The sequence below is a fragment of the Corvus kubaryi genome, unplaced genomic scaffold (genome assembly GCF_017639235.1).
Source record: "Corvus kubaryi isolate FWS band 111438036 unplaced genomic scaffold, C.kubaryi_AGA036_p1.0 71, whole genome shotgun sequence".
NCBI classification, from domain to species: Eukaryota; Metazoa; Chordata; class Aves; order Passeriformes; family Corvidae; genus Corvus; species Corvus kubaryi.
The window spans coordinates 5417141-5444434 of NW_024582059.1; the positions used below are offsets into that span (position 1 = coordinate 5417141).

Genomic DNA, 27294 nt, shown 5'->3' on the forward strand with positions numbered 1-27294 from the left:
TATATGCTCCATATGGTGTGGAATATCCCTTAGGTCAGTTGGGATCAGCTGTCCTGGCTGTGTCCCCTCCCAACTCCTTGTGCACCCTCAGCCTTCTCACTGGTGGGGTGGTGTGAGAGCCAGAAAGGCCTTGACTCTGTGTAACCTCAGTAAGGAAAACATCCCTGAATTACCAACACTCTTTCCATCACAGATCCAAAATACAGCCCATACCAGCTACTATGAAGAAAATTAACTCTATCCCAGCCAAAACCAACACATATGCTAACGTGCAAGAATGCAATGAATACGTTAGCAGGAAGCATGATGGAAATAAGTAATACCAAGTAGCTGAAAAAAATGTTGATGGCACCCTAAAAGCCTGCAGTTTGGATGCTCTGTTTATATGGAAACATTTCTGTACATGCGCAGTTTATTAAGAAACAGTACTGCACATCCAAGTGTTTGAAGTAAACTGAGTAATCCAAACCCAAGCAGCAGTACTTGAAGTGTTCTGTTATATACAGAATAAAGGAATTTTACATGAACAATATGTGGGATGATGTTGAGCTCAAGAGTTGAAACATACAGGGTTTGTTTCCCCACTAGAATTTTTTAAGGTAATATGTAGTATCTATATATATGTAAACTTCTGTCCTCTGTGACCCTCTTTCTGGTTCTTCATGTCCATGGTCATTTTTACTCATCTCGTGGGGCCATGATGATGTGTTTTCTTTTGGTTGTGCTGCCTGCTTGGTGTGCCAGAGGCATGCGTGCTTCTTTCATATAGTGTAATTCCAACAAAAGAGCTTGAGCTTTGGGTCTGAAAAGACACTAGAGGTTAATGATGCAGTTGTAGGAGACCCTTGTGGTAATTAACTGTAATTAATTGTGTTTTAAAGCAGAGCTGACTTCATGTTTCCGACTCCGAAGGCCCCAGAGTGAGAATGAAGATGCTGGAGTTAAAGGGAGTAGGGTGCTGCTATGAGAGGTGAATTTGGCCAGCAGACTATGGTCCAAACTGGTGGATTTCCCTGCTGAGTTGGTGGCTCTGCCAGTGCTCATAGAGCTGCATTTGTTTCACCAAGCTTGATTATACCAAGCAGGATCTAAAGAGATCAGCTTCTTTGTGTAAGAAGGCTGATGGAGTTGGGTGTAGCACAGAGTATTGGACTGGCCCACAGCCACCAGAGAGGAGAGGAATAAGCTTTCATCCAGGTTTGCAATGGGTAGGACAAGAGAAAAATAGAATTTGTTTCATCTAAACCGGTTCAGGTTGAATTTGATGGAATGTGCCTCCTGCTGGTTCGTCTGTGGGGCAGATGCGGGATTTCTGTCACAGGAGGTCTCTGACAGCAGGTTGGACTGTCTCTGCTGCTCTGGTCAAGCAGAGTTTGTCTCTTCTGGAGGAACAAACTGGGTGGTCTGTTCTGACCTATTGCAGCCCTAAGTCTGAAGCCCTTCTGTCTGAGAGCTTGTTTTGACTCTGTCTAGGGTGAGATCTGTTTCTGTTTCCCTCTGAAATTTGGTGTAGGGTTTTTTAGTTGTTTTTTCTTTTCTTTTGTTTTGTTTTGGGTGGGTTGGTTATTTTGTTTTGGGGTTTGTTTTTTTTTGGGGGGGGGGTTTTGTTTTTTTTTTTGTTCTATTTTGTTTTTAATCTTGGCCTGACTAAGATAAGGTTACTGTTACTCATTCAGCAAGCTGCATTTAAGGTCCACTTTAGATACCTGCAACATATTAGCTGCACTGCTTTTAAACCAGAGTACCCCATGCTAGACAAGAGTTCTCATTGTATAGCCTTGCCACTTTATTCATGTCCTTTCTCATGTCTCCTATCTGTAGTTTAATATTTTCACTCCATTTGAGACTGCTCTTGTTGTCCTGTCCTCTTAGCTGGCTGCCCTTTGGTTTGTGTGCTATTGACATAAATCAGCATTTATTTGGGAGTAGCATCTGGTGAGGTGTAGGTCTTATTAAAGGAGATCTAAAATGCCTAGAGTACTCTAAGGTACTGTAAAATAAATTAATACTAGTGAGATTAAGAATAAAGCAAATCTTTATCTTGTCTAGAACTATATTACTGGAATAATATATTCTACCACAGGAAAAAATAAAGGTTGATCCTTCAGTATATCATTTTGTAAATACTGTTGTCAGCATTAGGTTCCTCCACACAGGCTCATTGGGCAAACAATAATCTCCTTTCATGCTTAAATGTCTTTTTTTTTCTCTAGTGTCTAGGAATTACATTGGGGGATAAAAGAGCTTTGAAGAGCTTTATTTTCTAAAACCATTGTTTTCTTTGTTACTTTTGTGCCAAGTTCAGAAATATTGGTATCCAACAGTTAGTAACCATACAATTAAAATGTATTAACATAGTGCTGTCAGGGAAAATTTCAAACTATACAGAATAAAATATTACCATTACAGAATGCATATGCAACAGCCCAGGGTTTATAAAACATTCACTAGGATTTTATAGCTTATATTTATGAATTTTTGAAGTATATTTCTTACTGCTTCATGTGCTAATATGTGTCTGTGAGTTACTTATCACTTAATTGCTTAATCCTTTTATAAAACTTCAAATGCACTGGCCTCATTTGACAGCATATATTTTGACTCAGGTTAATGGCTTTTTTTTGGTAACTAAATTCAAGAATGCATTCCTGTTTCTTTCTTTTTTTTCTTTTTTTTCTTTTTTTGGTTACTCATTCAGGAAAGCCAGCTCAAAAAACACATGAAAAAAAGAATGCTAGCTTCAAAAAGGTAAACACATGGTAGGTGTGTCCAGAAGGAGAACATTTTAAATGCAAAATTCCTGAAAATATTGTTAAGATGGAAGCTGCTATTTTGTCTTCATGGCAAGAAGTTGCCTTCTGTATACACAGTGAATGAAGACAATAAAAATTAGAGGGCTTGTTTGAAGACCCTTCACCTAGGCTGAAACCTGAAAGCAGAGCTTTCTGATTGACTGTTGTTTACTGCACAGTCCTCATGCGTGGTTATTCCACTATTAAGAAACAGTTCAGCAGCTGAACATCTAGGATTGTTAGAACAAACTTTCATCCATTTTTTAAGTTATTAATGGGAATCATTCAGAATTTGCTTGTCCTGATCAGAAAAACAGGGTGTTTCTCAGTTGCTGAAGGCTACCTGCACATAGGAAAGGGGAAGGTGGGACTGGGTTCTTGGCTGTTGAAAGAAAATGCCAGTGTTTTATTGGAAACTCTTCTTGTCCCGATATATTTTGGGTTGATAGTCTTAGTTTACCTTAAAGCATCTTCATTTTGAGGGAAAAAGCATGCTGAACTCTGTGATTTTGGGTATGTAACTAAAACAGACAGTAGGCATGAAGTCTGTTGGTTTAATATTGAGAATACTGTAGCAAAACAGATTGGAGATTAAGTATGAGCAGTACACCTGGATGCAAACCCATGCTTTGGAGGCTTTTGTGTTAACTCTGCTCCAAAGAAAAGTGGTAGCTCCTCTCACAAGCCTTTAGGCTCTTCAACATGAGTAATGAAGCATTGTTGAAGAGAATGTGGGTGACACCTGGCTATCAGTCATCTCTGTGATACCACTGTGATATTGTATGCTGTCAGGCTGCTGTGATTGATTGGCTGTACCCCATGGGATGAACAGTGAGTAGGAAAGAATTGCAGAACATGGCTTGGCTGCAGCTTCCTCTGCCAGGACAGAGGATTTGGGGGCGAAGAAAAAAACCTTACCCAGATCATCTCAAAAAAATAAAAGACTGCCATCCTGAGGGGAGTTGTGAGCATTTAGGGTAGAGAGCAATTATTCCTTCCATGTGTAATGGGACATCACTGATTCTTAATTCCATTTCAGGACAATTTACTGGAGACACATCTGTGATGTAGTAGTGACTTATAGTTAGGAGTGAATGATAACTTGCATGTTAGTTTGATCCTCACATACCCCTGTATGATCTTAGTGGTCTGAGAAAGGAATAATCCGTGGACAAGTTGCCAGTTAGCTGCAGGGAGGAGGCAGGATTGGGCCCTTAGGTTGGTAAGGATGCAAGCTCCCCTGAGAAGAGTAGGGACTGTGGATCAGCATAGTGTGATGGAGGAGGAGGAGATGAAATTGCCTGCTGAGCTGGGCATCCCAAGGACAGCTCAGAGAAGGGCAGTGATGGCAAGGAATAGAGATTGCTGGTGGCTTTCTAAAGCCTGGATCTGTCAGATCAGGCCGAAACACCCACACAGTCCTTTATTTTCTTTCTTTTGCTGCTTTCCAGGAAGGAAAGTATTATTAGATACTTGGTTCTTGCCAAAATGCTTTGATAAGCATTTAACTTACGTCTTCTTATTTGTTTCTCTTTGTGATCATTAGTCAAGTAAGTGCCAGGCCACTCCTTTTATTATATGGAATTCTTGACTTTACAAAATGAAGAGTTGAAAAAAATCAAATTCAAAAAAACGCATCAAAAAAAGTAGATTTATTTAAATTGCTAGTGAAGTTCTCCATTACTAAAGCCTGGATCTTACTGATTTCCATGTATATGAACTACCTATATACTGAAGCATATAGTGGCCTGTAGATCTGTTACTGGTGCTGCAATAAGATAAGCCAGAGTCATGTAAAGATGTGTGCTTTCTGTGGATAATTGCCCTCCTTTGGATGCTTTCTTGCAAAGTTCAGAACTTCTGGCTCTGAAGTGGGTGGAGGACTGAACTTTTACGCTGCAGAAATCCACATTTGACTTCAGCAAAAATATTTTGGGACAAGTGACCTGACCCTTGCCTTCAGAGGTCTTCCTATAACCCCAATGATTCTTCTCATAATATTGACAGTATTAAATGTGGTACAGAAGATGAAGTTATCAGGAGAAGATGGTGCTGGGTATTTCTTGCTATGATTTGAGATACCATTATTGTTAATCCATTTTCAGTTTTGTCCTGGTTGTGAGAAAGAGCTGCTTGGTGTTCCACTTGTGCAAGTCAGCCTATCCCCTGCCTTGCTTAGGCTGTGAGCTAGACCAAGAGCTGGTGTGAGTGAGGGCAGGGTGGGAGAGGAGGTGATGACAGGAGTTCTTAAAGTATTTATTTATTGAAAGTTCCCTTTAGAATTAATTGATTATTTTTTTAAGGTATTTGAGTTTTTATGTGATGCATAGGTGCCACTACTTCTGGGATGATAACCCCAAGACCTAAGTGTACTTAGCAGATGCCAAGTGTGGGGGAGAAATTGTCTGTTTCTGAAAAAGAGGATTTAAGAGGGTTTTTTCCCCTCCAGCTGTTTAGAAAAACTAGCACCTTCAATCTGTGTTGGCAGCCTTTTTCATTGGCACCTCATATTGTAATTTGGAGGGGGGGGGAGGGGACAAGGGCAGGGGGGGTTGCTTTAGCATATTCGGCCTGCAGACTCCAGGTACAGCACTGATGTGATTCTCCTGGTTTCCTGCTGGAGCCTGGAGGTCCTTCTTAGATCTTGTCACTTGAAGTTGAGGGTCATCAAAATAACTTGTGCTCTGTATGATGTCTGCTCAGTGTGGCTTGCTCCCAGTTCAGTCAACAGTAGAGGATAGCAAAAAATGTGACCTTTGGTCTTCTGTTCAGGAGCCTTGGGGGTATTGAGGTTTGTTTTATTTTAGCTTTATTTGCTAATTGAATTTAATTGAAAGATACACACTTAAGAGATTTGCCTTTGTTTCAAACCTCCAAACTGGTGGGCTGTTGGGGCTCCTTGCAAGACAATTTTAAGTGGTTAGAACTGTAGGGCATATACTGACTTCTTTAGTTAGTTGCAGTGCAGATGTAAAGTCAGCCCATAAATCGTAGCCAGTGTTGTGATTACAAATCATTACAATAATGTGAGATTATTCCGTTTGTCACAAATCCTTCTAGACTACACAGTTAAAGTCATAACCACAAGTATAATCCTGTAAGACAAAGTTATTTCATTACACAATCTTTGTCTGGTTTACTGTTCACTTTATTTGATGCCAGATTGAATAACTGAATGTTTCTGTGTAGTTAACTTCAGTAGCAACACTCTGCCAGTTCTGGAGTTAATTTTGCAGTCTTAAAACTATTGATATTGATTAATATAGTAATTAGGCAAAGCCTTGATTTTCATTCTAGTGATGGGAAGATCAACTTTAAAATGATGAAGTTTTAGAAAAGAATTGCTAGTTACGTCCATCACTAGAGCTGTCCTGTCATATGATCAGGAAATAAATGAGTTGTGATACTGGTACATTGTTGGGTAGGTGACTGGAAGGAGGTTGGCACTTTCTTGCAAAAGCGGTGACTGCTGTCACTCTACAGAATTATAGTGAAGTGTGGACAGCTGCTGAACAGGAACAAAATGAATAGTTCACTTGGGAATGGATTTCAGACCATATCAAACCTTTTTGTACCATTTCAGATACCCATCTCATTTCTTATGTGGTACTTGTCTCTTCCTGGCATTGTTGTGATGCTTCCAGTGCAAAGGAAACTCCAGTGAGCCCAGTGACTCAGTGTGTCAGAGTAATTCTGATAAATACCCAGACTGAGATAATCAAAACCCGTCCAGGGATTACATTATTGTCCTACTTATTAATTTTAATGATAATTGAATATCCTTGCCGATTACTCAGGTTGTAAGCTCAGCTCCCCAAGCCCTGTATATTCAATTTCAAAACACTGCTTCTTCAGAGTCTGGTATATGTACGTCGGAGTGGTGGTCTCGATGTGGACAGACAGTGCAGATAGGCAGGAGCTACTGTGTCCTTTGGAGTCACAGTAAGTCTGGCAGAGCCTGTTTCTCAGAGCTGTATAAGTGTATTGACCTGGCAAATGTCTTTAGCCCCCAGGGGATTTGGTTATGGTGCTGCCTGTGTAATATTTGTAAAAGGCTTTTGCTGTGAAGGTGTTGAAGGGAAAGCAGGGAATCTTAAGCAGCCCTTGCTCGGTGTTTGCAAAGCTATTTTGTTTGATGCCACTAGCCCAGGTAAACCTTTTGGACTTCTCTGTTCTCTGCCCCTTTTGAGCACAGCACTACGGAGAGATTTTTTGCTTGCAGGGGTATCTCCTCCAGGGCTAACCTGGGGTGTTTCTCAGCATTGCTGTTTGCAGAGGCTGACCTTGTTGAAGCTGAATGTGCAGAAGTCCCTGTGCATCTCTCCAGGTGTTGCAGATGGTCTTTGTCAGAAGCCATAATCTATGTTGAGTTTTTTTGTATGAGGGTAGCTTTTCCCAAACTAATTCCCTGGTGCTTCTGGCTGTGCTGGGAGACTACAGTGTCCCCATTGATCAAGGGTAAAACAAGCAACTAAGACCCAAAATGGGGACTAATGCCATTGGTGTTCTGCGTTTTGTTGAACTGGGAATGACCTAAGTTTGCAAGGTCTTGAGTACTGCCTTTAAAAAACAGATCGTCCGCTTCCTTCTTTTCAACCTTTGTTTTGTTTGTTCAAAAATAAAGCAGCAAAGAGAGAAAGTAGAGTGCAAACAATTTTTCTTCACGCACAGTGCTGTGACCAAAGATATTACTTGGCAAATTTCCTTCCTTCTCTGCTCTGCAGAGTTTTAAAACTGAGAACTGTTTTTTCCTGTATTACAGCAAATATATAAGGAATCAAAATGATATTAAGGAAGAAAGTTGGGCAACACCCTGCTGTTCAAATATGTCGATTGCAAATCATTGACATTCTAGACATGCTATTTCTGTTTGTTAGTGAGTTATGGTTTCAGTGCTGGTAGGGTAAAACATTCAGTTGGGGAAAAGCACAAGATTATAGTATTTGCTAGTTCTTATATTTAAAAGAAGAGCAGATTCATGTGTGTGTGAGCTGAAGATAATGGTGGTGTAGCTTCCTAGGATTTAAGGCCACTGGGTCTGTTAACATTATGTAGTTGAATCTCTTGTGGCATGTATGGTGTAGAAACCTGTTCAGGGGTCCTTGCAGCAGGTCTGTAACCTTGATTTGGCCTACAGTGCATCTTCTGGAGAGAGCTTTCTTTGATTTAGTTATCCTCTTGTGGTAAGTCCATATCCCTCTATAGCTTGTACCAGCGTCACTCTGTCCTTATTGTAAGACAAATTAATATTTCTAGCTCAAATTGGTCAAACTTTATTTCTCAGTCAATGGATCTTTCTGTGCCTCTTCTTTGTTAGCTTTACAGGTGCATACTACTCATTTCTCTCTTCTCCTCCCAACAACTGTTTCAAGCAAACAGAGGCCACAAGCAAGTTAGCCACATCCCAGCCTTCTCTAATTTTTTAATGGTTTTTTGCCCTATAAAGTAGGACTTTGATCTCTTGGGTAGCTGTGGACTCTCTTGTGTGATCTTCGCAATTTGTCCTAGCTGAAGCGGTGCTATGTGAAAAGAAAATGCCTTTCTGAAAGTGATCTTAGAAAATTGTTGCATAACCTTGTTTGCTATGTGAGGCAGATGGATCGCAATGAGAAGAAAATCATCCTTGTGATGGAAGCCAGGTAAAAATGAAGAGGGAATCTTAGTGGCTGCTCAGCTGGTTGCTGTGGCAGGTAGGAGTTGCAGAATGGTGCAAGATGCTCTATGACATGAAAATGTGGGCTAGAGCTGCGCTGAAGACTGTCATCAGGAAACCTGTGGGGTGGTTGTATGGTAAGGGGAGTCCATGGGAGGTGGTTATGCTGCTACAGGAGTGTACCATGTACACAGGTTTTGGTAGGAAGACAGGTTCCTGGTACAGTGGAAGATACAACCTTGGAGCCTCTTAGAGCCCTAGGAAAGGTGGGATTCAGTCCTGGCTCAGCACCAGCTTCTGTGCAAGTAAAGGCAGCATGCCTGCAAAGCCAGATACCTTTCGGCATCTCAGGAGTCTGCATCCCTGAGCAAAGGAGACAGAACCAAAATCACCTGTGTGCTTGGATGGCCTGTCTGATTGCTTCAGTCCACACAAATGCGAAAATTCCCCTTTTGTATGTATGAGTGGTAGAGTTCTTTTGGGCCTGGTCCAATGTCACTTGCTCACAAGGCAAGAGGAAGCTATTGGGAAGCAAGAACAGGTTTTTGTGTCCTTCTCCTAAATGGCTAATTCCTCGACTTGGCACAAAATTTCTTTCACTGCTTACTGTTTTAAGTTTCTTTGTGCACAGTAATTTATGAATGACAGCAAACATTATTAGAAAGCTTTGTGTGTTGTGCACTATGGGGGCAACATTTCAGCATCAGAGTACCATTTCTTCAGTGGTCTTCTTTTCAGTGGGTATGTGTTTTGGTAAGGAGAATGATGTCAATTAACCACATAACCTGCAGAAGTGCTGTTCCCTATGCTAATTAGCTCTTCCTCTGAGAACTGTACTTTTAATTTATTTTTCAAAGTGCATTCACTCATCCTTTTCCTTTCAAACTTCAGCACTTTGTGAAATATACATCCGGGTTTGCTGAAAGACTCTGAAGCTGACAAGACAAAAATTGAAAGGGGATTGATTTAATGGTTTAATTGCTAAATAATGATGAAACTGTGGTTGTAATTTCATGTTACTGTGAAATGGCCCATCAGTCCATTTTGTAGAGTGAGAGCAAGGCCCAGGATAGAGCTGGATAAATAATCATCTGTAGTTTCTGTGCCAAGTGGTACCTTTCAAGGACTCCTGAAGATTGTGTAAAACTTCTTTTACCAGAAATCCAGACTCCAGACAAGAATTATCTTGCCTAGCTGTAAAATGCTGTTGCTGCAATTTTACTGAGTTCTGTCCATAAGCTGCAGATCAGAGTGTTTGGGGTGGCCAAAATCCAGCAGGTCCTTTTCCACCTGGGATCAGCAAATTGTGATCTCCCACCGTAACCCAAATTTGCTGGAGGAAGGGTTGATTGATAGCAAGCTCTTTTCTCATAAGGAAATGCAGCCCCTTCCCATGTCCATATGTTTACTTGCTCTTGCTACTCTGCCTCTCCAACTTCTAACCCACCATTAATCCCAGTGCACCCTGGATAGAAAATAACAGTAGTAAGAGCTTGTAGCTTAACCGAGCAGGCAGAGATGTAGCAATACACCAGTTAATTCATTTTCTGTTTCAACTATTTTGGATAGTTTGTTCTCTTAGGAACCACATGTCTTCAGCCATTTCTGTGTTCTTCACCTCTGCCTTAGGGACTTGGGCCTGGAAGAGACACTTATTGTAACCTGGTGAGGGCAATAAACATGAATCTTAATTCCTGTGTACCCACTCTGTACTCCCACAAGGCATGGGCATGTTGGTGCTAGCTTTAACCCACCTTACTTAGGTGACAAATATATGTGGCTTGTCATAGGCTTGGCTGCCTGATCAGATGCTGCCTTCTGAAACTTCTTTGGATCCCACTTAAAAGTTCTGAATGATGGTTTGACTGTCATGGCAAGTTCTCACTGTGGGTGATTATGCCCTGCCCCCCAATAACAAAGTTGTCTTCCCTTCTCTTCAAAAGCATTCGATTTAAATTCCAGGATCTTTTGTTGGTTAGGCAAAAAGCAAACTAACAACAGATTTTTTTTTTTCCCTCTGTGTATGTGTTGCAGTATTACCATCAGGCTAAGCCATGGTTTACCTCTTGGTTAAGAAAACAATTCGAGTTTTTTCAGTTTCTTCTGAAAACTTCAGCAGCTTTCCTAGACCTTGCATTATCACAGCTGATTGCCAAAGCAGCATTTATTTCTGCATTGCAGGCATCTCAGCTGAGTATTTGGCACACGATTGTGTTTCCTTTCCTAGCTGTGGCATGTTGACGTTCAAGTGGTTCTTCGGTGGTTGTCAGATACCGGGAGAGAGTGTGGAGGTTGCAGGTATGAAATGTATTCTTTGTGAAATGGTTAGGATATAGGACATCTGTTGCAAACAATTGAGCACATCTGTGTTTCTTCAATTCCAGATTAAAAGAAACATTGCACCTTTGTCCTGCAGATTTACATCCATGTAATTCTGGTGCCTTATTTAAATGGTAACATAAACCTGACACAATGGGAATTAAATTCCGTAGAATAAAAAGTAACTAAAAGTTTCATTATGTGGTGGAATAAGCATGCCAGGCATCCACATGTATAATTTATTACCTATAGTCGGGTAAGTATGATAAACCCATTCTGTTCATTCATTTTTAGATCTTAGCATACTGATTCAGACCTTAACTGAAAGTGAATATACAATCAATGTGAGGCTTTTTATGCAGTTTGCATAATGTAGGCCTGGCAAGGTTCTTTAATTAAATAATTATTCTTTGTTCAATCAGAATAGATTGTTTTGCTATAGGGATTGCAGGCAAGTACATGCAAAATCTGCCCTGAACTGATCATGTTTTAGCTGCTTACTGTAATCCTGAGTGATAATCTTTGTCACACAAAGCAGTGAGACCAACCCAAAAACCAGGGAAAAAAGTTGCACTCAGATATTAAAAATGTAATGCCTAATTCTGAGGTAATTAAAGAAAATCATGCTAAGATGCAGTTTGTTGGTGCTGTGCACAAAGTTAGAGCTGCCTGACAGGTGGGAAAAGTGGGTTTTGTAGACGGTTCAGATTCACCAGAACTGTCACCAAACCCAAAGTAAGCTAAGGTACTCAGCATGTGGGCAATCAGGAAATCTGGTTTGGGATTTTTACTGGTAACCCCATGTATTCAAGAGGTGGCAAATGGAGCTGTTAAGGGGAGGTGCAATGAATCGCATGTTGTGTGTGCCTACCGCGCGCGCCAAGTTCCCGTAGGAGGGTCTGCACAGGCAGCGTAGCCTTGTCATTTCTTCTGAGAGTCTTGGAAATGCAAAAAATCTGTTTGGCATGGGGGCTGCTGCTTGTAGCATCACACAAGGCTGGCTTCAGATGGCCCCTGCTGCCACGGCATATCATTAATGCAGCTCACAGCAGCTGGACTGAGAGGACTGCAGTGTTTATTAGGGGAATATAATCATTTAAGCCTGAATAAGCTTCAAAGCTCTAATGTGGCTGTTTGGCCAACAGAAATGAGATGTAAATTTGTGCTGAATAGCCACTGATTACAGAAAGATGATTAATGTGAGGTTTAAAATTGATTTATGGGTGCAGTTGTCAAGGCCTAAGCCGTGAATGTAATATTATCTCTATGAAAAGCTTTGGGTAGATTAAAGACCAGGGAGCAGTGGCAAAATAATGCATTTGCTGGAGGATCTGATACAGTGTATGGGCTGTCTGTAATCTAGTCAAATTTTGTATACGCCTGAGAGGTTAGACTTTGCCAGTGCAGCACGTGGATAATTGTATCACTTTGCGTGAAATATTCAAAAACCAAGGAGTTTAATCTGCTCTATATGCATTAAATAAACATTTAGATCAAGAATCTTCTTCTTTTTTACTGAAAACTCTTAAATGTGTACTCCCTTGAGGGAAATTTTATGAAGATAACAACAAGGATAAAGAGAAAGAAGGTGAGCTTAGATTTTGCAAATTTTTGCTGTTTGGTGCATTAAAAATAAACCAAATGCTATTTATTGCTTCAATTGAAGTAAACAGAGTCCCCACAAACATTTTGATTTATTTAAATATTAGCACAACATTAAAGTAATAAGAAAAACTTACTTTCTTGTTGCTTTTCAAAATTGTTCTGTGAAACTTTTGGTCACATCAGATGATGAATAACGTGAAAAATATCCCAAAGCCTTTGAAAATCCAAGCATCCCTAATCCTAATCCTTACCCTACCCTACTCTAAACCTAAGCCTAACCCCTAACCCAATGTTAACCCCTAACCCTAAACCCAAACCTAACCCTAAACCTTAACCCAACCCTAAGGCAGCAACCCTAACCCTATCCTTAACATGAAACGCTAATCCCTAAACCATAACCTAACCCTAGCCCTAGGCCCAACCCTAACCCTATCCCAACCCTAACCCAATCCTGAGTCCTTCTGAAGATCTGGCTCTGTCAGCCTCCCAGTGTTACACCACGTGGCGTCGGTTATACCACGTGGTGTCGGTTATACCACATGGTTTCAGTTATACCATGCCACGTGGCGTCGGTTATACCACGTGGTGTCGGTTATACCACATGGTTTCAGTTATACCATGCCACGTGGCGTCGGTTATACCACGTGGCATCAATACTGTTGGTTCTGGCCTTTGTTAAGTTGCTCTGCAATGGGTGTATATTAAACAGTGAAAAATGATTTAATGGTATTTTGTTTCTTCATTGCTTCATTCACGCTCGTCTCCATTGTCTTTCCCTCCGTTGCTGGACTGTGATTTGAAATGGATGTTTTAATTCAGATATACAGCGAATTTCAAACCTTTAGAAAAATAAACCTGTGGGAGGGGAGGTGGGGTTTCCAGATAACACATTGCTTTGTTCTAGTAAGGGGGTTGGCACAGTCCCTGATTAGGCATGCTGGAGAAGGGCTGGTGCTCCTTTTCATTTCAGTTCTGCTAGCCTCCAGCTGGGTTCTCATTCCATTTGGATTCTGGTGCTGACATCTTCCATTGATCATGCAAATTATCAAAGTCTGAGCTAAACTTCAGTCCCATTTTCATTTTTTTCCCATGTATCTTGGTGTGCAGACTGAAAAAGCTAGGTGACTTTGTCATGATGTTTCTCCATTTTTCAACAGCTTGAATTGTGCAGGTCTCTGAACAGATAACACATTTCATCATAAGGTTGTTCTGAAAATAATTTTTAATGTTTTAATTCTTCTTTCTTACCCGTTTGTTTGGTTGGCACTCTGTGGTGGAAATTGCTGCTTGTGTTTTGAGATGCTATCACAGCTTTCCAGAAATCTGCATTGTTTCTTATCTAGGTAGTGGTGCAGAGCAATCCAGGAATTTTCAACACTTTTGCCTTACAGGGAGTCTTACTGAGAAGTCTCCTGCACAGCCAGCTACCAAAATGGAAGGTGTGGCAGCAAACTTCAAATGCATGTTACAAATAAAAAAAGAATATTGAAAAATTGTTCAAGTAGCAAATTCAAATGTTCATGCAGTAGGAGCTGATGATTATTAAGTTCTCCATGTAACTTTAGGTGGCTGATACATCTTCACATATAGCTCTTCTTGAGAGGAGCAGTCATGCTTTGTCTCATAGTTTCAGTGTGGGGCTCTCCTGTTTGGCATTTTCCCTCTGCTCTGAGCAGTGTGACTGTGTGAGAGCCTTTCTTGACATAACTTCATGAAGGAGGAGGATTTCTAGAAGGCCTGATTGCACACAGGGTGGTGAAAGGTTGACCTGGGTGGAATTAAAAATATCCAAAACACTGTAAGATACAGAACTATCCACCCAGATGCTTAAGCTCTCAGTTCTAAAAACTGCATTTTTTTTAAAGCTGATGTCTGCTGGCAAGCTGTTCTGAGTATTGGAATGTGTAGTTGGCAGCAGTGGAGTTAGGATGGAGTATGATGGTGCTGTGAACATCTACCCAGCTCATTTTCAGTGCAGCTTTTTTATAGCGGAGATGAAACATCGATCATCTCGCCACCTTTGCTATTCCGTCTCCTGCCCTTTGTCCCAGTGCAAAGCCAAATGTGAAACCTTGGTGCCAAGTGAAATTGAGTCTTGTTAACTCTTGGTGTGGGGGGGAATAGCCTTTAACAGAAAGCAAGACCCTTTTTCTCCTCTTAGCATCTTTGCTGCCCACACATTGCCGGGGGTCATTCAGAAGCACGTATCTGGCAGTTCCTGTAACTGCTGAGGTGAGAATTTGCCCTTTTAGTGGGAGGTGGGTGGAAGGGGGTGGTAATGGAAGTGACTTTCTGAGTATGCTTTCTGCTAGGTACATATCACATGTGGACTAGGGAATATGTGTTTGGCTAATACAGAGATTGAGAAAAACATCCAATAGTGTGACATGGCACATCTCAAAATCATGCTTTGAATTTCCAGTTCGTACCTCTTTGCTATTTACTTTGCCCCCACATACGTTTTAGTTTATGAAAAATGATCCTTAGCTTCTAGCTGGGAAATCTCCTGTAATGAGTGAGGAAACTCATATTTACTTCAGCTTATTAACCTCAGGATATTCTGAAGCTGTGCGTTAACCGGACTATGCAGCTTAGTAACCAGAGTGGCATTGTAAGAAACAGCAGGAAACTGCAATCCACTAGTAAAACAAGGAGAGTAGCCTGAAAGTTACAGTGTTCTTACTTTCATTTTATTTTCCTGGTTGGAGAAATTGGGAATGTGCCAAGCCACCAGAAAATGTAAAGTTCCTTCTTCAGAAACTCAGCTTTCATTAGGCCAGATTTCTGCCTGAGTAGGGAGATTAATCAGATACTCTCTATCCTCTGTTATCCATTATGGTTTTTGCTTGACTAGTAACTGCTGTCAGTAGGAATATATATCTGTATGTATAAATGTCTCAGTTGTAAAATTGCCATCCAAATGAGGCTTGAGTCTCCGGTGGGGGCACTGTCAGATGTATGGAAATAGTAAAATCCCAGGTTGCAACTGCTTCTGGTATTTAAAGGTTTTAGTAAACACTGTTCCAAATGTTGTTTGCATTGAACACAGTTTCTTTTTGACACTGGCTCCTGCCCTTAAAATGAGCTCTAAAACCCCAAAAACAGTCTGGGAATGTGTAAAAATAGCTTCATCTTTTGCATTATAAAGTGGATATTGGTATTGGAAAAGTTTGCACAAGTAATAAATTTTTTGTTGCTTGGTAGCTGAAATTTAAAACAGTGTGTTTGAGGCTGAAAGAAGTAGTTCATATTACTCCAGAACAGTTTTTTCGTATTTTTTTAATCTGCCCTCTTTTTTGTTTAGACTCAAGAAGAAAAGATGGTAAAGACATGGTTTGTGAGGCTGTTAGATTAACTGGTTTCTCCTTTACTAATTTTTTTTGTTGTTGTTCCCTCTCCTCCTGTCCTACCTTGATCCAAGTACATGAAATTCTTTGGTTTCCTGATTATTTTTATTTCAAACTTGTCATTTACTGGGAAAAGTCACGTGGCTCTAGTTGGTGTCCTTCCACTGGTTGATGTGGGGCAGGAGTGGGGAAGCTGCTGAGCTGTCCTAGTGAGCAAGCATCCTGCCCCAAAATAGAACTTGAGTTTTAAACCTGTGTGGTTACCCTGGCACAAGTGCTTAAAAATTGTTGCCCAAGAGTGCTGTTTAGCAGGGTCCAGTGACCTGGTACTGATGGAAAAAGCTGGACAAAGCTATTTTGATGTCTCTGCTCTGCTCCTCGCACTGCTCACCCATTGGGAAGAGCAGACTTGCAAACAAACGTGCAGCACTGTTACAGGTTTACTGCATTTTTCTACTGCTTGAGAGTGGTTTGGGTCATTGTCCCTTGCTGTGAGGGGGAACCAGGCTTCTCAAGTGCCCCATCCAGGTGCTGGTGGACTCTTGCCATGATCAGTAGGTCACATAGGTTATACATACACCTCTTGCCAATGCCAGTGTTCAAGATAAAACAAATTGTTTTGCTCCTGCCAGTCCTGAGGTTAGCATTGCTGTGGAGAGAGCTAAAAGTAACATGACTTTTGGGTGCATTATCTTTTGTGTTCTTGTTCTTTGAGCAAGCAAAACCCATTTAATGAAGACTGAAACACCTCCAGCAAAATGAGGCTCTTGCTTAATCTTACGGCTCCCAGGCTGAAAATCTGAGCAATGCCATGTATCACAGTTTGTGTTGATAACACTGGCAGTATTTGGTGGCAGGATTTGAAGTACCTGAATCTTGGGACTGGCCTGTTTGTAATTGCTGTTTTGCAGTAGGCAAGATAGTGACATAGTCAGCCTTATTTTACAACTAGCACAGCCCTGCAAAACCTGCAGTGCAGAAGAAAAGATACGTGGTGCTCTGCCTGGCTTTCACTAGAGATTTAGCCTTACGTAACCTCGCCGAAGTCACTGAAACTGCGCAGAGGAGAGCCTGCTGCTTGTTTGCTATAACTGTGTAATACGATAGCAAGTGGAAACCAGCAGGCAGCTGAAAAAAAAAAAAAAAACAAAACTCCACAAGTTTTTGGGTTTTGTGATGGGAGGGAAGAAGCAGGTTGCAAGATAAAGTTGAGTAGTGGGAGGGAACATTTGTGTGGGAGCTAAGCTGGAGGCTATTGATTGGCAGCCAGGTCTTAACATCAGCTGCATAAAAGGAAATCGAAGAGTCTGCCTGAATATTACCAGGATGAAAGGCAGGATAGATAGTACTGAGCCGAACACCAGGCGGGTTTGCCCTTCTGAAAGGGCGTCAGGTGTCCCCTTTTGACTTGGCATAGGGATTGCATAGCGCCATGCCATGCTGTCCGCTGCACCAGTATGTGCTCGTGGTGGGCTTGACAGAAGTATTTTGAGGTAAAATTGCCTTTCTGTGGGCAAAGCACATAGAGTGTCTCTGATGCTTCCACACATTCAAAGCCTGAGATCAGAGATCTATGCCAGGCTTGCTTTTTTCCAAAAGAGAAAAAGGTAAAATACATAAATCCTTTTTTAATTTTACATCTTTGTGCCAGCAGATACCTGAGTTAACATGCATTTGTTGCAGAGCTCTGTGTGGTGGGGTGGAAAAATTAAATAGGAGAGGATGAGGCTTCTCCTACCACAGAGCCTGTGAAATAGGGAGTGGGAAGAGAGGCAGATTTCACAGCCCTTGGAGTGAGGGAGTCCTGCTGGGAAGGTTTCAGGTAAGTCTTAGGAACACCTTTGTTTAATGTTCTTAAGCTCCCTTTTCCTCTTAAGATTCCTAGGATTTTGCTAAATGCCTTATTTTTTTTCACCTGTGCAAGGATGTGTGGAATTAGGAGCAAGGCTTGAAATGTCTACACTGACTTTAGTGGATGCTAAAGAAAGTGAGTGAGTTACTGAAGACCAATAACAAAAACTCGTACTGCAACCCTCCCATCCCCTAAAAACCAGAGAAACAAAAGCTCTGAAATTTTCATCCCTGCTGTCAGTATTTGGTTTTGGGGCAGCAGCCTTTCGCTGTGCTGTGGTAGCAAATTGCACTCCTGGAAATCTCCAAGATTAGAAACAAGCCTGAGTAGCAGACAGCTGGTGAATGTGTTCTAAAATTGTCCATTTAACCCAAGGCTGCTCCACAGAATGCTTTTTTAACTCTCATGTCTTTAGTTAGAGGTGTGATATCTTTGGCCTTTCTGTAGACAGCCAGCCTGTATGAACTGTGTGCTTCCTATTGATGGAGCTGCATTTTTACTCTCCAGCAGTAGTGTGCTGGAAATTTCTGATTCAGAAATAGGTCTTCTATGAATGATTTAACATCAGGCCATTGAAATGCGTTTGTGTTTTCCTTCTTAGGGCTATTAAAGATGTAGAGAAAACATTTACCACCAAATTAATGGTTGCATTTTTGTTTTAATCCTGCAGATGGGGTTGATTTATATCTCAAAAAATACATGCTGCAGAGAGCAATTACAACATTACACAATTTTTCAGTTGTACTTAACTTTTTTTTCATGCCAAAAATTTTCATCTAGATGCTGTCTCTTTAATGTGGTGGGTTTTCTTTTTCATTAACTGTAAGGCACTGCATTTCATCTTCTGGTTTGTATTTCTTTGTTGGCTGAAAGACTCATCTGAGGTCTGTAGTGACTGGAAGCTGGGACCAGGAAGAAGGTGCAGGGGCTCTTACTGCCATCTCCATCTCGTGGAGGGATGTAAAAGCAGAAGGGTGGCAGGTTGCCTGCAGTCTCTGGGGGAGGCAGATCCAGCTGAAGAGAAAGAAATGGTGTAGTCCTACATGCAGATAGGAGAGAAGAAGATTAAATGACAGAGCAGAGATCTTGCACAATACTGGCTGCTCTGATAAAATCTGGTTGACTTTCCCTTGAGGATTATACAGAGATAAGCAGCCTTAGCTCATTAGCACCTCCCCTTTCTCATGCTCTGATGATTGCTTTAGGTTTGATGGCAGGTGGTGATGACAGGATTTGCTGGGATCTGGGGTGCAGTACTGGAAGCGCAGCACATCCTGAAGCCTGAGATGTGTCGTGTGCCATTTCTTGCAGCTGAGATTAGACTCTAGCTCAGTTGATTGAGGTATTTATGCTTGGACCTTTCTCCTCATGGTGTTTAGTGCTCTCAGTGCATGAAAGCAACCATTAGACTCACTGCACTTAGTATTTCAACAAATGAACTTTGTACTTGCTCCCAAAAGCACAACTCCTAAAGCAGCAGTGGAAATGAGCTTAACTTCATAACTCTGGGGAGCATCACAGTTGGGTCCTTGAAAATTGACCTGGCAAGTATGAAAAATAGTCAAATGATGTTTTTCAGCATGCCATCAAGTTAGGTCACCAATGATATTACTGCAACATCACTAAAAGTCATTGAAAGTGTCAGTTCCATGAAAGAAACTATGCATTAATGCTCTCTAAATGTTGTACGGAGTTACACTGTGTACCTTGTAGCCATCCATACACATCTCCATTTGATAAACTGGTCTGAGCAATTTCCAGTCCTGAAATGCTTTGCACCACTTCCTGCTGGAAATTAACACTTTTTCCTATATGCTCGTTGATGTGAGCAGTTGTTTGAGTGATCCTCTGACCTTCAGCCAGAAAAAAAGCAAAGTTAAAGTCGTCATATATATCCTGGGCTATATTGGGATGTGCTCATCTGTCCCCTCGGCTGATTTGGCAGGGATGTCCCTGTGGGTTGGGGGAAGTGGAGGGTTACTCTCCCTCTCTCATCAAATGGAGAATCACCACCACCTTCATAAAAATAAGACTTCACCTTTATATGGTGTCATGTTTTAACCACAGCCAGCAGTTAAGCACCACACAGCTCCTCTGACTCCCCACCAGCAAGTGAGCAAATCAGAAGGGTAAAAGTAAGAAAACTCATGAGTTGAGATAAAGATACTAAAATAATAGGTAAAGCAAAAGCTGCACACACAAACAAAGCGAACCAAGGAATTAATTTACCATTTCCCATGGGCTGCCTGGTGTTCAGCCATTTCAGGTAAGCAGGGTGGTATTTTCATTCCAGTCTCTATCCATGGGCCCTTTGGACCAGACCATTTGGGATAATGTTGGAATGAGCTATTCTCCTTGCCTCTGCTCCTTTTTGGGCTTAGCCACAGACTTCATTCCCTTATGATTTTACTTGCTCAAAGTGGAGCCTTATCTCTGTGCCACAGTGGTGCTTTGCCACTGCTGGCATCAGAATGTTCCCAGGCCCAGCAGAGTAAGGTGATCAGCAGTTCAGCAAGGAGCAGCCACTAACCAGCACCAGGCTTTAGTGTGTAGTGAGGCAATCAAGCCCCATGGCAAGCTCAGGAACCCGTCAATGAATAGCTAAACAACAATAACAGCTATAAATTCAATCTAGCACATTCTAATCAAACCTGTCATTATCTCAAACCCTTCCAGCCCCACACTGGCCATCAGAAAGGACTATTGTGGTTTAACCCCAGCTGGCGGCTAAGTGCCACACAGCCATTCATTCGCTTCCTCTGCAGCGAATGAGTGAGCAAATCAGAAGGGTAAAAATGAGAAAACTCATGGGTTGAGATAAAGGCACTAAAATAGGCACAGCAAAAGCCACACACACAAGCAAAGTAAACTTGGAAACACCACTTTCCATGGGCAGGTGGGTGTTCAGCCATCCCCATGAAATCAGGGCTCCCTTACATGTAATGTTGACTTGATAAATGCCATGATTCTTCCTGTCCCCAATGCTTTCTTCTTGCCCTAGTTTTATGTGCTGAGCATGACACCATATGGTCTGGAACATCCCTTGGGCCAGGTGGGATCCAGCTGTCCCAGCCGTGTTGTCTCCCAACTCCTTGTGCACCCCCAGTCCCCTTGCTGGTGGGATGGGCTGAGAGGCAGAAAAGGCCTTGACTCAGTGTTAAGTGCTGGCTTAGCAGTCACTGAAACATCTCTGTGTCATCAACAGTGTTTCTGGCACAATCCTAAACATAGCCCCATACTAGCTGCTGTAAAGCAAATTAACTCTGTTCTAGCTGAAACTAGCACAGTGTTTGACAGATTCATTGGAAGTATGTGTGTACAGCATATTTATCACTTAAATTAACCACAGTAATTGAAGAATGGTGTTTTTCTGCTTTTAATTTCATGTATCAAAACCTCCCTATTTAGTGAAACATAGAAAATCTAGCTGCAGAATTACTCATGTTGCATACCTTTCCTGTGTGTTTTCTCAGTGACTCTCCTTATAACTGTTAATTGCCTCTCTTAAAGTTAGGCATGAATCCTGCACAGGTCTGCCTGGCTTTCACTGCAGACATATCTTTGTCCAATTCTGTGGCGCTACCAGGTGACAAGTACATCTTAATCACAGTAGGATTGTGGTCTGTTTAAGCCCAGAGACATAAAAAAGGGTTAGAAATGAAAGTACTGTTTGCCATGGCAAAAATGTCTTCGGGTTAGGTCTTGGAAGACTGGTGGTGGAACTCTGCACATCACAGTGGGCATGTCTTCCTGCACAAGTCCCCACTTTCACATCCCATGTCAGGAAGGAGAAGAAATGTTTTTCTGATGGTGGCATTTAGAATTCATTTTGGGCTGTACCATCACATTATTTTCCTATGTCACTTGTTGCTGATATTTTAATTTAAAATGGAAAACGACGTTTCCCTTAAAAAGATCTTCATTGTTATATTGACTCTGAGGGTGTTCTGTGTCAGCTCTGTAGTAGTGGCATCTGGGCTGAGAACACTCTCAACTTTATCTCAGGCTGTATTTCCAAGGAAAAAATTTGGCCTTTGGCCCTCAGAAGATAGGCAGCTTGGAATATAGCTACTACCTTGTACAGGACTACCTGTGAATTATGCTCTGTGCATTTGCTTTGTGCTGCATCCTCAGCTGTGACCGGGTGTGTGCAGGAATGCTGAGGAGAGGATGGAGCAGGCTTTGGGAATTAAGCTCTTGCAGACAAGTGGGTCAAAAGTAGAAGGGAGCAAAACTGAAACCAACACTGGCTCTCCTGGGTTCTTTGCTGCACTTAGATGGTTAATCTGATCTCTTAATGCAACTCTATGGTTCTCAAAAGCAGAGAGGAAATGCTAATGGGTATCTGTTGTAGGCACAGTGGTGGTGCTGCTGACTCTGCTGCATCAGGAAAAAGCACTCCTTCCAAGTGATGCCCTTCAGAGCATGGCTAAAATAAAATGAACTGTTGCTACAGTTCCCACAAAGAGCTGAAAAAGTTGCCTGGAGCTCTGCTTAAAAACCTGTGTAGCACATAAACAGCTCAAGATTTGCAGATCCCTGTAACCTGTATAGGAAGTAATCCTCTATTTGCATGAGCAAGAACTCTCTGACTAGCACACTTGGGGAGAGCAAAGGCCTATTTATTTTGTGTGTCACTCAATTCCACTGATTTTCTGGCATGCTGTTTGGTGGGGGGGAATAGCTTGTAGAAGTGTGGTTTTTGTTGTGTGGGGCAGTGATTTGAGCATGTGGTAGAAAGGAGCCTGGAGGAATGGGGACAGACAAAGTGTAGATAGCTTTTTTTTTCTCTCCTGTGTGGATGCATTGGGAAAGCCCAAGGAAATGGCCCCATCTGCTTTTGTTTTGTTTTCTAACTGAGAACTAGTGGACAAACCCAGCAATATGTTTTCCCACTTTTGGACTGCCTAAAACAAAAGGTTTTAACTAGCATCCTTTTCTATTTATGAAGGATCTTTCGTCTGACTTTATCGGGAATGTGTTGAGCCTCTAGTACAGAAATCTTGGCAATTAAAACATTTTTCCCCCCAAAAGTCCCAAGCGCTGAAGCACAAGACATCCTTAGATAGGAAAGCTAAGAGTTCACGTGAGTTATGACTGTTTCAAAAACTACTTTTCCTTTTTATACAGTGGGAAGAAATTGGTGAGGTGGATGAAAACTACGCTCCGATACACACATACCAAGTATGCAAGGTAATGGAACAGAATCAGAACAACTGGCTTCTGACCAGCTGGATCTCTAATGAAGGGGCATCCCGCATCTTCATTGAGCTCAAATTCACCCTGAGGGACTGTAACAGCCTTCCAGGAGGACTTGGGACCTGCAAGGAGACTTTTAACATGTATTACTTTGAATCAGATGATGAAGACGGGAGGAACATCAAAGAAAACCAGTACATCAAGATTGATACCATTGCTGCTGATGAGAGCTTCACAGAGTTAGACCTTGGTGACAGAGTAATGAAGCTTAACACAGAGGTGAGAGACGTTGGGCCCCTAACAAAAAAGGGATTTTACCTCGCTTTCCAGGACGTAGGTGCCTGCATTGCCCTGGTCTCCGTGCGTGTGTACTACAAGAAATGCCCATCGGTAATCCGCAACCTGGCCCGCTTCCCTGACACCATCACGGGTGCGGATTCCTCGCAGCTCCTGGAGGTGTCAGGTGTCTGCATCAACCACTCAGTGACTGAGGAGGCACCGAAGATGCACTGCAGTGCTGAGGGGGAATGGCTGGTGCCCATCGGGAAGTGCTTGTGCAAGGCAGGGTACGAGGAGAAGAACAACACCTGCCAAGGTAAGGGTTTGCAGGGAGGGTGCTGTGTGAGCTTCCAAGGCGGTGTGCAGTCTGGGCTTTCTTCTGTTTCATGGTTTTTGTGCCTGGTTGAGTTGACAGTGGTGGGTCAGGTTCTCACTTCCTCTGAGGTCCTTTGAATAACTGTTACAGCAGGAAGACAGAGGCTTTGGGTGGATGTTGTGGCACTTGACACCTATGTGCAGGTGCTTCTGGTGCTTACAGGGCTGAGAACAAAGAGAATCTGGCATTCTGCTATTACCTTTGGAGCACTGTACTGTTGGGGCCATGAGGCAATTGTAGTCTCAGCTGTTATTTAGAGATTTATGTTATTTTTCTTCAGTATCAGCATTTCCTTATGAGTCTTAGAAGCCTGGTTTCTTTTTTTCTGGACTGTACCAGGGAATGTTTGAAGTTAATCTCTTTATAGAAGATGCATTTTGTTTTTGTATTTGAAGGAGTATGTTTTTCTGTCTTTATCACTCTGTGGGGGGCTGGGTATTTGATGTGGTGTGAGTTGATTGATTTTCCTCTCTGGTAAATAATTTAATACAAAGCTGCTCAGCTGTTCAGAGTTAAACTTAAAGCCCCACTGATAAAAATGCTTCCATATGTGCAGAAGTTTTCACACAAGTAGCTGGCTGAGGTTCCCAAGTTGCTGGTCAGCACAGATCTCCTGAATCGTCAGAGGCCTTGTGCAAGAGATCTAGGGTATCTAAAGTTCAAGACCTTTAAAAGAATACTTACAAAGAACAGCAATAGACTCTGAGTATATGATCTCATTTTATGGTTTGTACTACATGCTTGTTTATAAAATCTGCCCTTCCATTGTAAATACGTAATAGCCTAAAACTAACTTGCTTGTAAAAGAGAAGGGTAAACAAATAAAGATTTCAATACAGTTTGCTTTTTGCAAAATTAATATATATTGGTCATCAGCCCCACCTTAATTCTCTTCTCTTTGCAGCCACTTAATAATGGATAATAATAGATACTGTGGGGAAGGCAGAGGAATTCCACTTCAACCTAAGTCTGTGTTGCATTTTCTCTTCACCTCACTCCAGACACTCACTATTGCTGTTTGTAGTGTGGTACAAAGAATAGATTAGTGCATTTCCACAGCAAACTGTGGCCTTGATCCTTTAGTCCTCGGTCACAGGCTTGTGCCCCTGGAGATAGTTCGAGTCTTCAAGGGCTGACATGGAGAGAAAATGTAATGTTTGAGAGAAATGTTTGTGTTGGAGAAAGCTCTGCTGAGCAGCATGTGGAGTGATTTTTGACCAGAATAGTCTCCTTTTTCTACAGATGTAGTCAGTACAGCAAAATCTGTTTTGGCTTTGCTTTTGCTGTGCTAATAAAGATATTTCTCCTTTTTAGGGGGGAAGAAGAGACTGACTTGATGTTTGATACTGTACAAGGGGGGAGCTAAGATCAACATTATCCCAAGTTGAGGAAATACAGGCTACCGCAGACAAGGGATGTGGGTCAATAGATCAGCAAGGTTTTGCTTAATTATGGCAGAAAATACCATGTCACAAAGTGACAGACACTGGTTTATTGCTAGGTCTAGACACTGAGGTCAGTCCACCTGTAAGAATTTTTGGAGGAAAGGAGTCCTCTATTGGTCACCTTTCAAGTCCTGTCCTCTGATGTTGCATGAGGATTTCTCAAAGCACTCTTAGAGGTCTCAAAAACAAAGAAAACACCATTAAAAAACCAACTAAAAACCAAAACACCAAACCCCAAAAACTACGGATTTAAACCAGAAATCTGAGACTATCATTGAAGAACCTGCACTGCCTGTAGAGGGATTGCATCTCTGGCAGTGTTGAGATAGCAACCTGGGGTGTGCTTTCAGAAGGCCTTCGTGATTAAAGGTTGTGCTTTCCATTTTTGGGTATGGGTTGGGTTCTTTTTAATTTGCTTTTCTTAATCAAGAGGACAGTATCTGGCCTCCCAATTTATGACCTTGTTGGGTAGGCCTGTGATCATAATTAGGAAGTGTAAAGATACTTTGTGGTGGTGTATCCCTGCCCTGTTCCTAAGGTATATCCACATAAATTACTCTTTACTTCACCTACAGCCTGCACCCTCAGCAGGAGTTTAGCACTTTAATTCCTCTAGAGGTGTTAAAGCCAGTAATTCTTTTTTGCGGGATAGCCCTAAATTCCATCACCAAATCAGTGGGACTCGAGTGCCTGTGGCAAATTTTGTTTGAGGACTCCATTTGGATGTCCTGTGTTTAACCCAGGTCGTTGTGCCAAGCATTCCCTGCTGGTTGGCTCTGAGATGCTCAGTTGATAGGAGGCATTCAGCCTTAGGCCGTTCAGGAGGTCCGCATTCAGCGTGTATGGAGTTCGTGTTGATATCCCGTGTGAGTAAAATGCTTTCTGGTGTGGTTATTGTTATTCACAAAAACGAGATTGTCTTCTAGGGCAGTGAAGTTAAACTTTGCATCCCTAAGCAGAGTAAGTAACACCAAGAAAGGTCCTGTGTATCTGTAAATGCCGAACTTTTTTTTCAGTCTGATTGATGTTAAGGAAATGCACTCCATGCTCCTGGCTGACATAATGATGGTCTTGGCACTCTGCTGTGTAGCTCTCACAAACACCTATATAACTTCTGACCTTTGGTTTGTAAATCACTTGGGTGCATCTTGCAAGTGGTCTCCCAGTTTGCTTTCACTTAGTAAGCAGGTTTTTCGTGACCGTGCTTTGGGAAACGTTTTCAGCCCAGAAGAGCCTGGCTTTGTTTATTAAAATTTCTACTGCAAAGATGACATTTTCTAATCTCTAGTGTCACGTCTGGACAGAGCAGACTACACTCTTTTATTAGAGGTGATGTAAATCCCAGTCATCCTCACAAACATATGGGAACTATTGAAATCCCTTCTGCCTACAAATCATTAATTGGCAACGATGTTCTGAATTCATCATCTTGTCAGCAGGGTTCCTGTTTGAAGAAGGCACTGACAGTAACAGCTGAGCAGTTTCTCTCACTGGGGACTCTGAGGTTGTAAATATGACATGGTCTAAGCTCCTTATGTAATGTGCTCACCCTCTCAATTAATATAGGCAGCTAGGTAGTAGTTACTGTGAAAACCCAAACTACTTGGATTTTTACACCTCCTTTGGCAACATGGCACATTTATCAGCAACTGCTAGGGACAGCTAGAGGTAAATCGTGACTGTGTTGGGACATGTTTGTAAAGGAACAGTGTTAAGGTTCATTATTCACAGGAATAAATTGCTATGCTAGTTACTAAGAGAAATGAAAGTGGTTGCTCTGTGAATTTCGATGCTGGTTTCCGGAGTGGTGGTTTGGTACCACTAAAGAGCTGATGGTTATGGGCTTTGCCTCGGTTCAGCTGGTGCTCTCTGAATGGATCCTTGAGGAGGTCTGCTAAGCCAGTTTCAAGTCTCCTAATGGTGGTCTCCACCCTAGGAGGCAGTACTCAACGAAAGCTGAGGGACAGATCCTAAAATGCTGTAAAAATTGGTTTAGTGCCGCTGACATTTCTGCCTTTATCCATTTAGGGGTTTGGCCAAAAAAATTATTATTATCCACCCAGTCTGTGCTTTCCTTCTTCCTGCACTAGCATAGGTAAGTTTTATCGTAACTTCAGTTTTAGTTGCTTACTGTAAATAGCAGAGCTCACCATTGGGGTTTGTGTAGGAAATGAATACCGTGACAAGGACACTTTCTGGCACTTCTTGTATTCATCCTCACCTTCAGCCCAGTATGTTTTCAGTGAGCAGCAAGTACTTATTTTTATGCCTTTAAAGACAGTTGAGCCCACACTACTGGAAAAGAGGGGATGTTGACATGTTAAGCTAATGAGAGCCAAATACATTTGCAGTGGTGAGGTCCTGCTAGTGTCCAGTGGGCTGCAGACTAGTAACTGCAAATGTAATTCATTTTGCAGAGCCTGATCT

The 27294-nt window shown here is 41.9% G+C and overlaps 1 protein-coding gene across 7 annotated transcripts in view; it reads left to right on the forward strand.

The window, feature by feature from the left end:
* The window catches only part of EPHA5 (EPH receptor A5), a 181713-nt gene that overhangs the window by 21147 nt on the left and 133272 nt on the right, over positions 1 to 27294 (forward strand). For all 7 annotated transcript variants that reach the window (XM_042049829.1, XM_042049830.1, XM_042049831.1 and 4 more), the window contains exon 3: positions 22699 to 23362. In XM_042049829.1, the coding sequence (XP_041905763.1) occupies positions 22699 to 23362 (664 nt within the window). The remainder of the gene's footprint in view (positions 1 to 22698; positions 23363 to 27294) is intronic.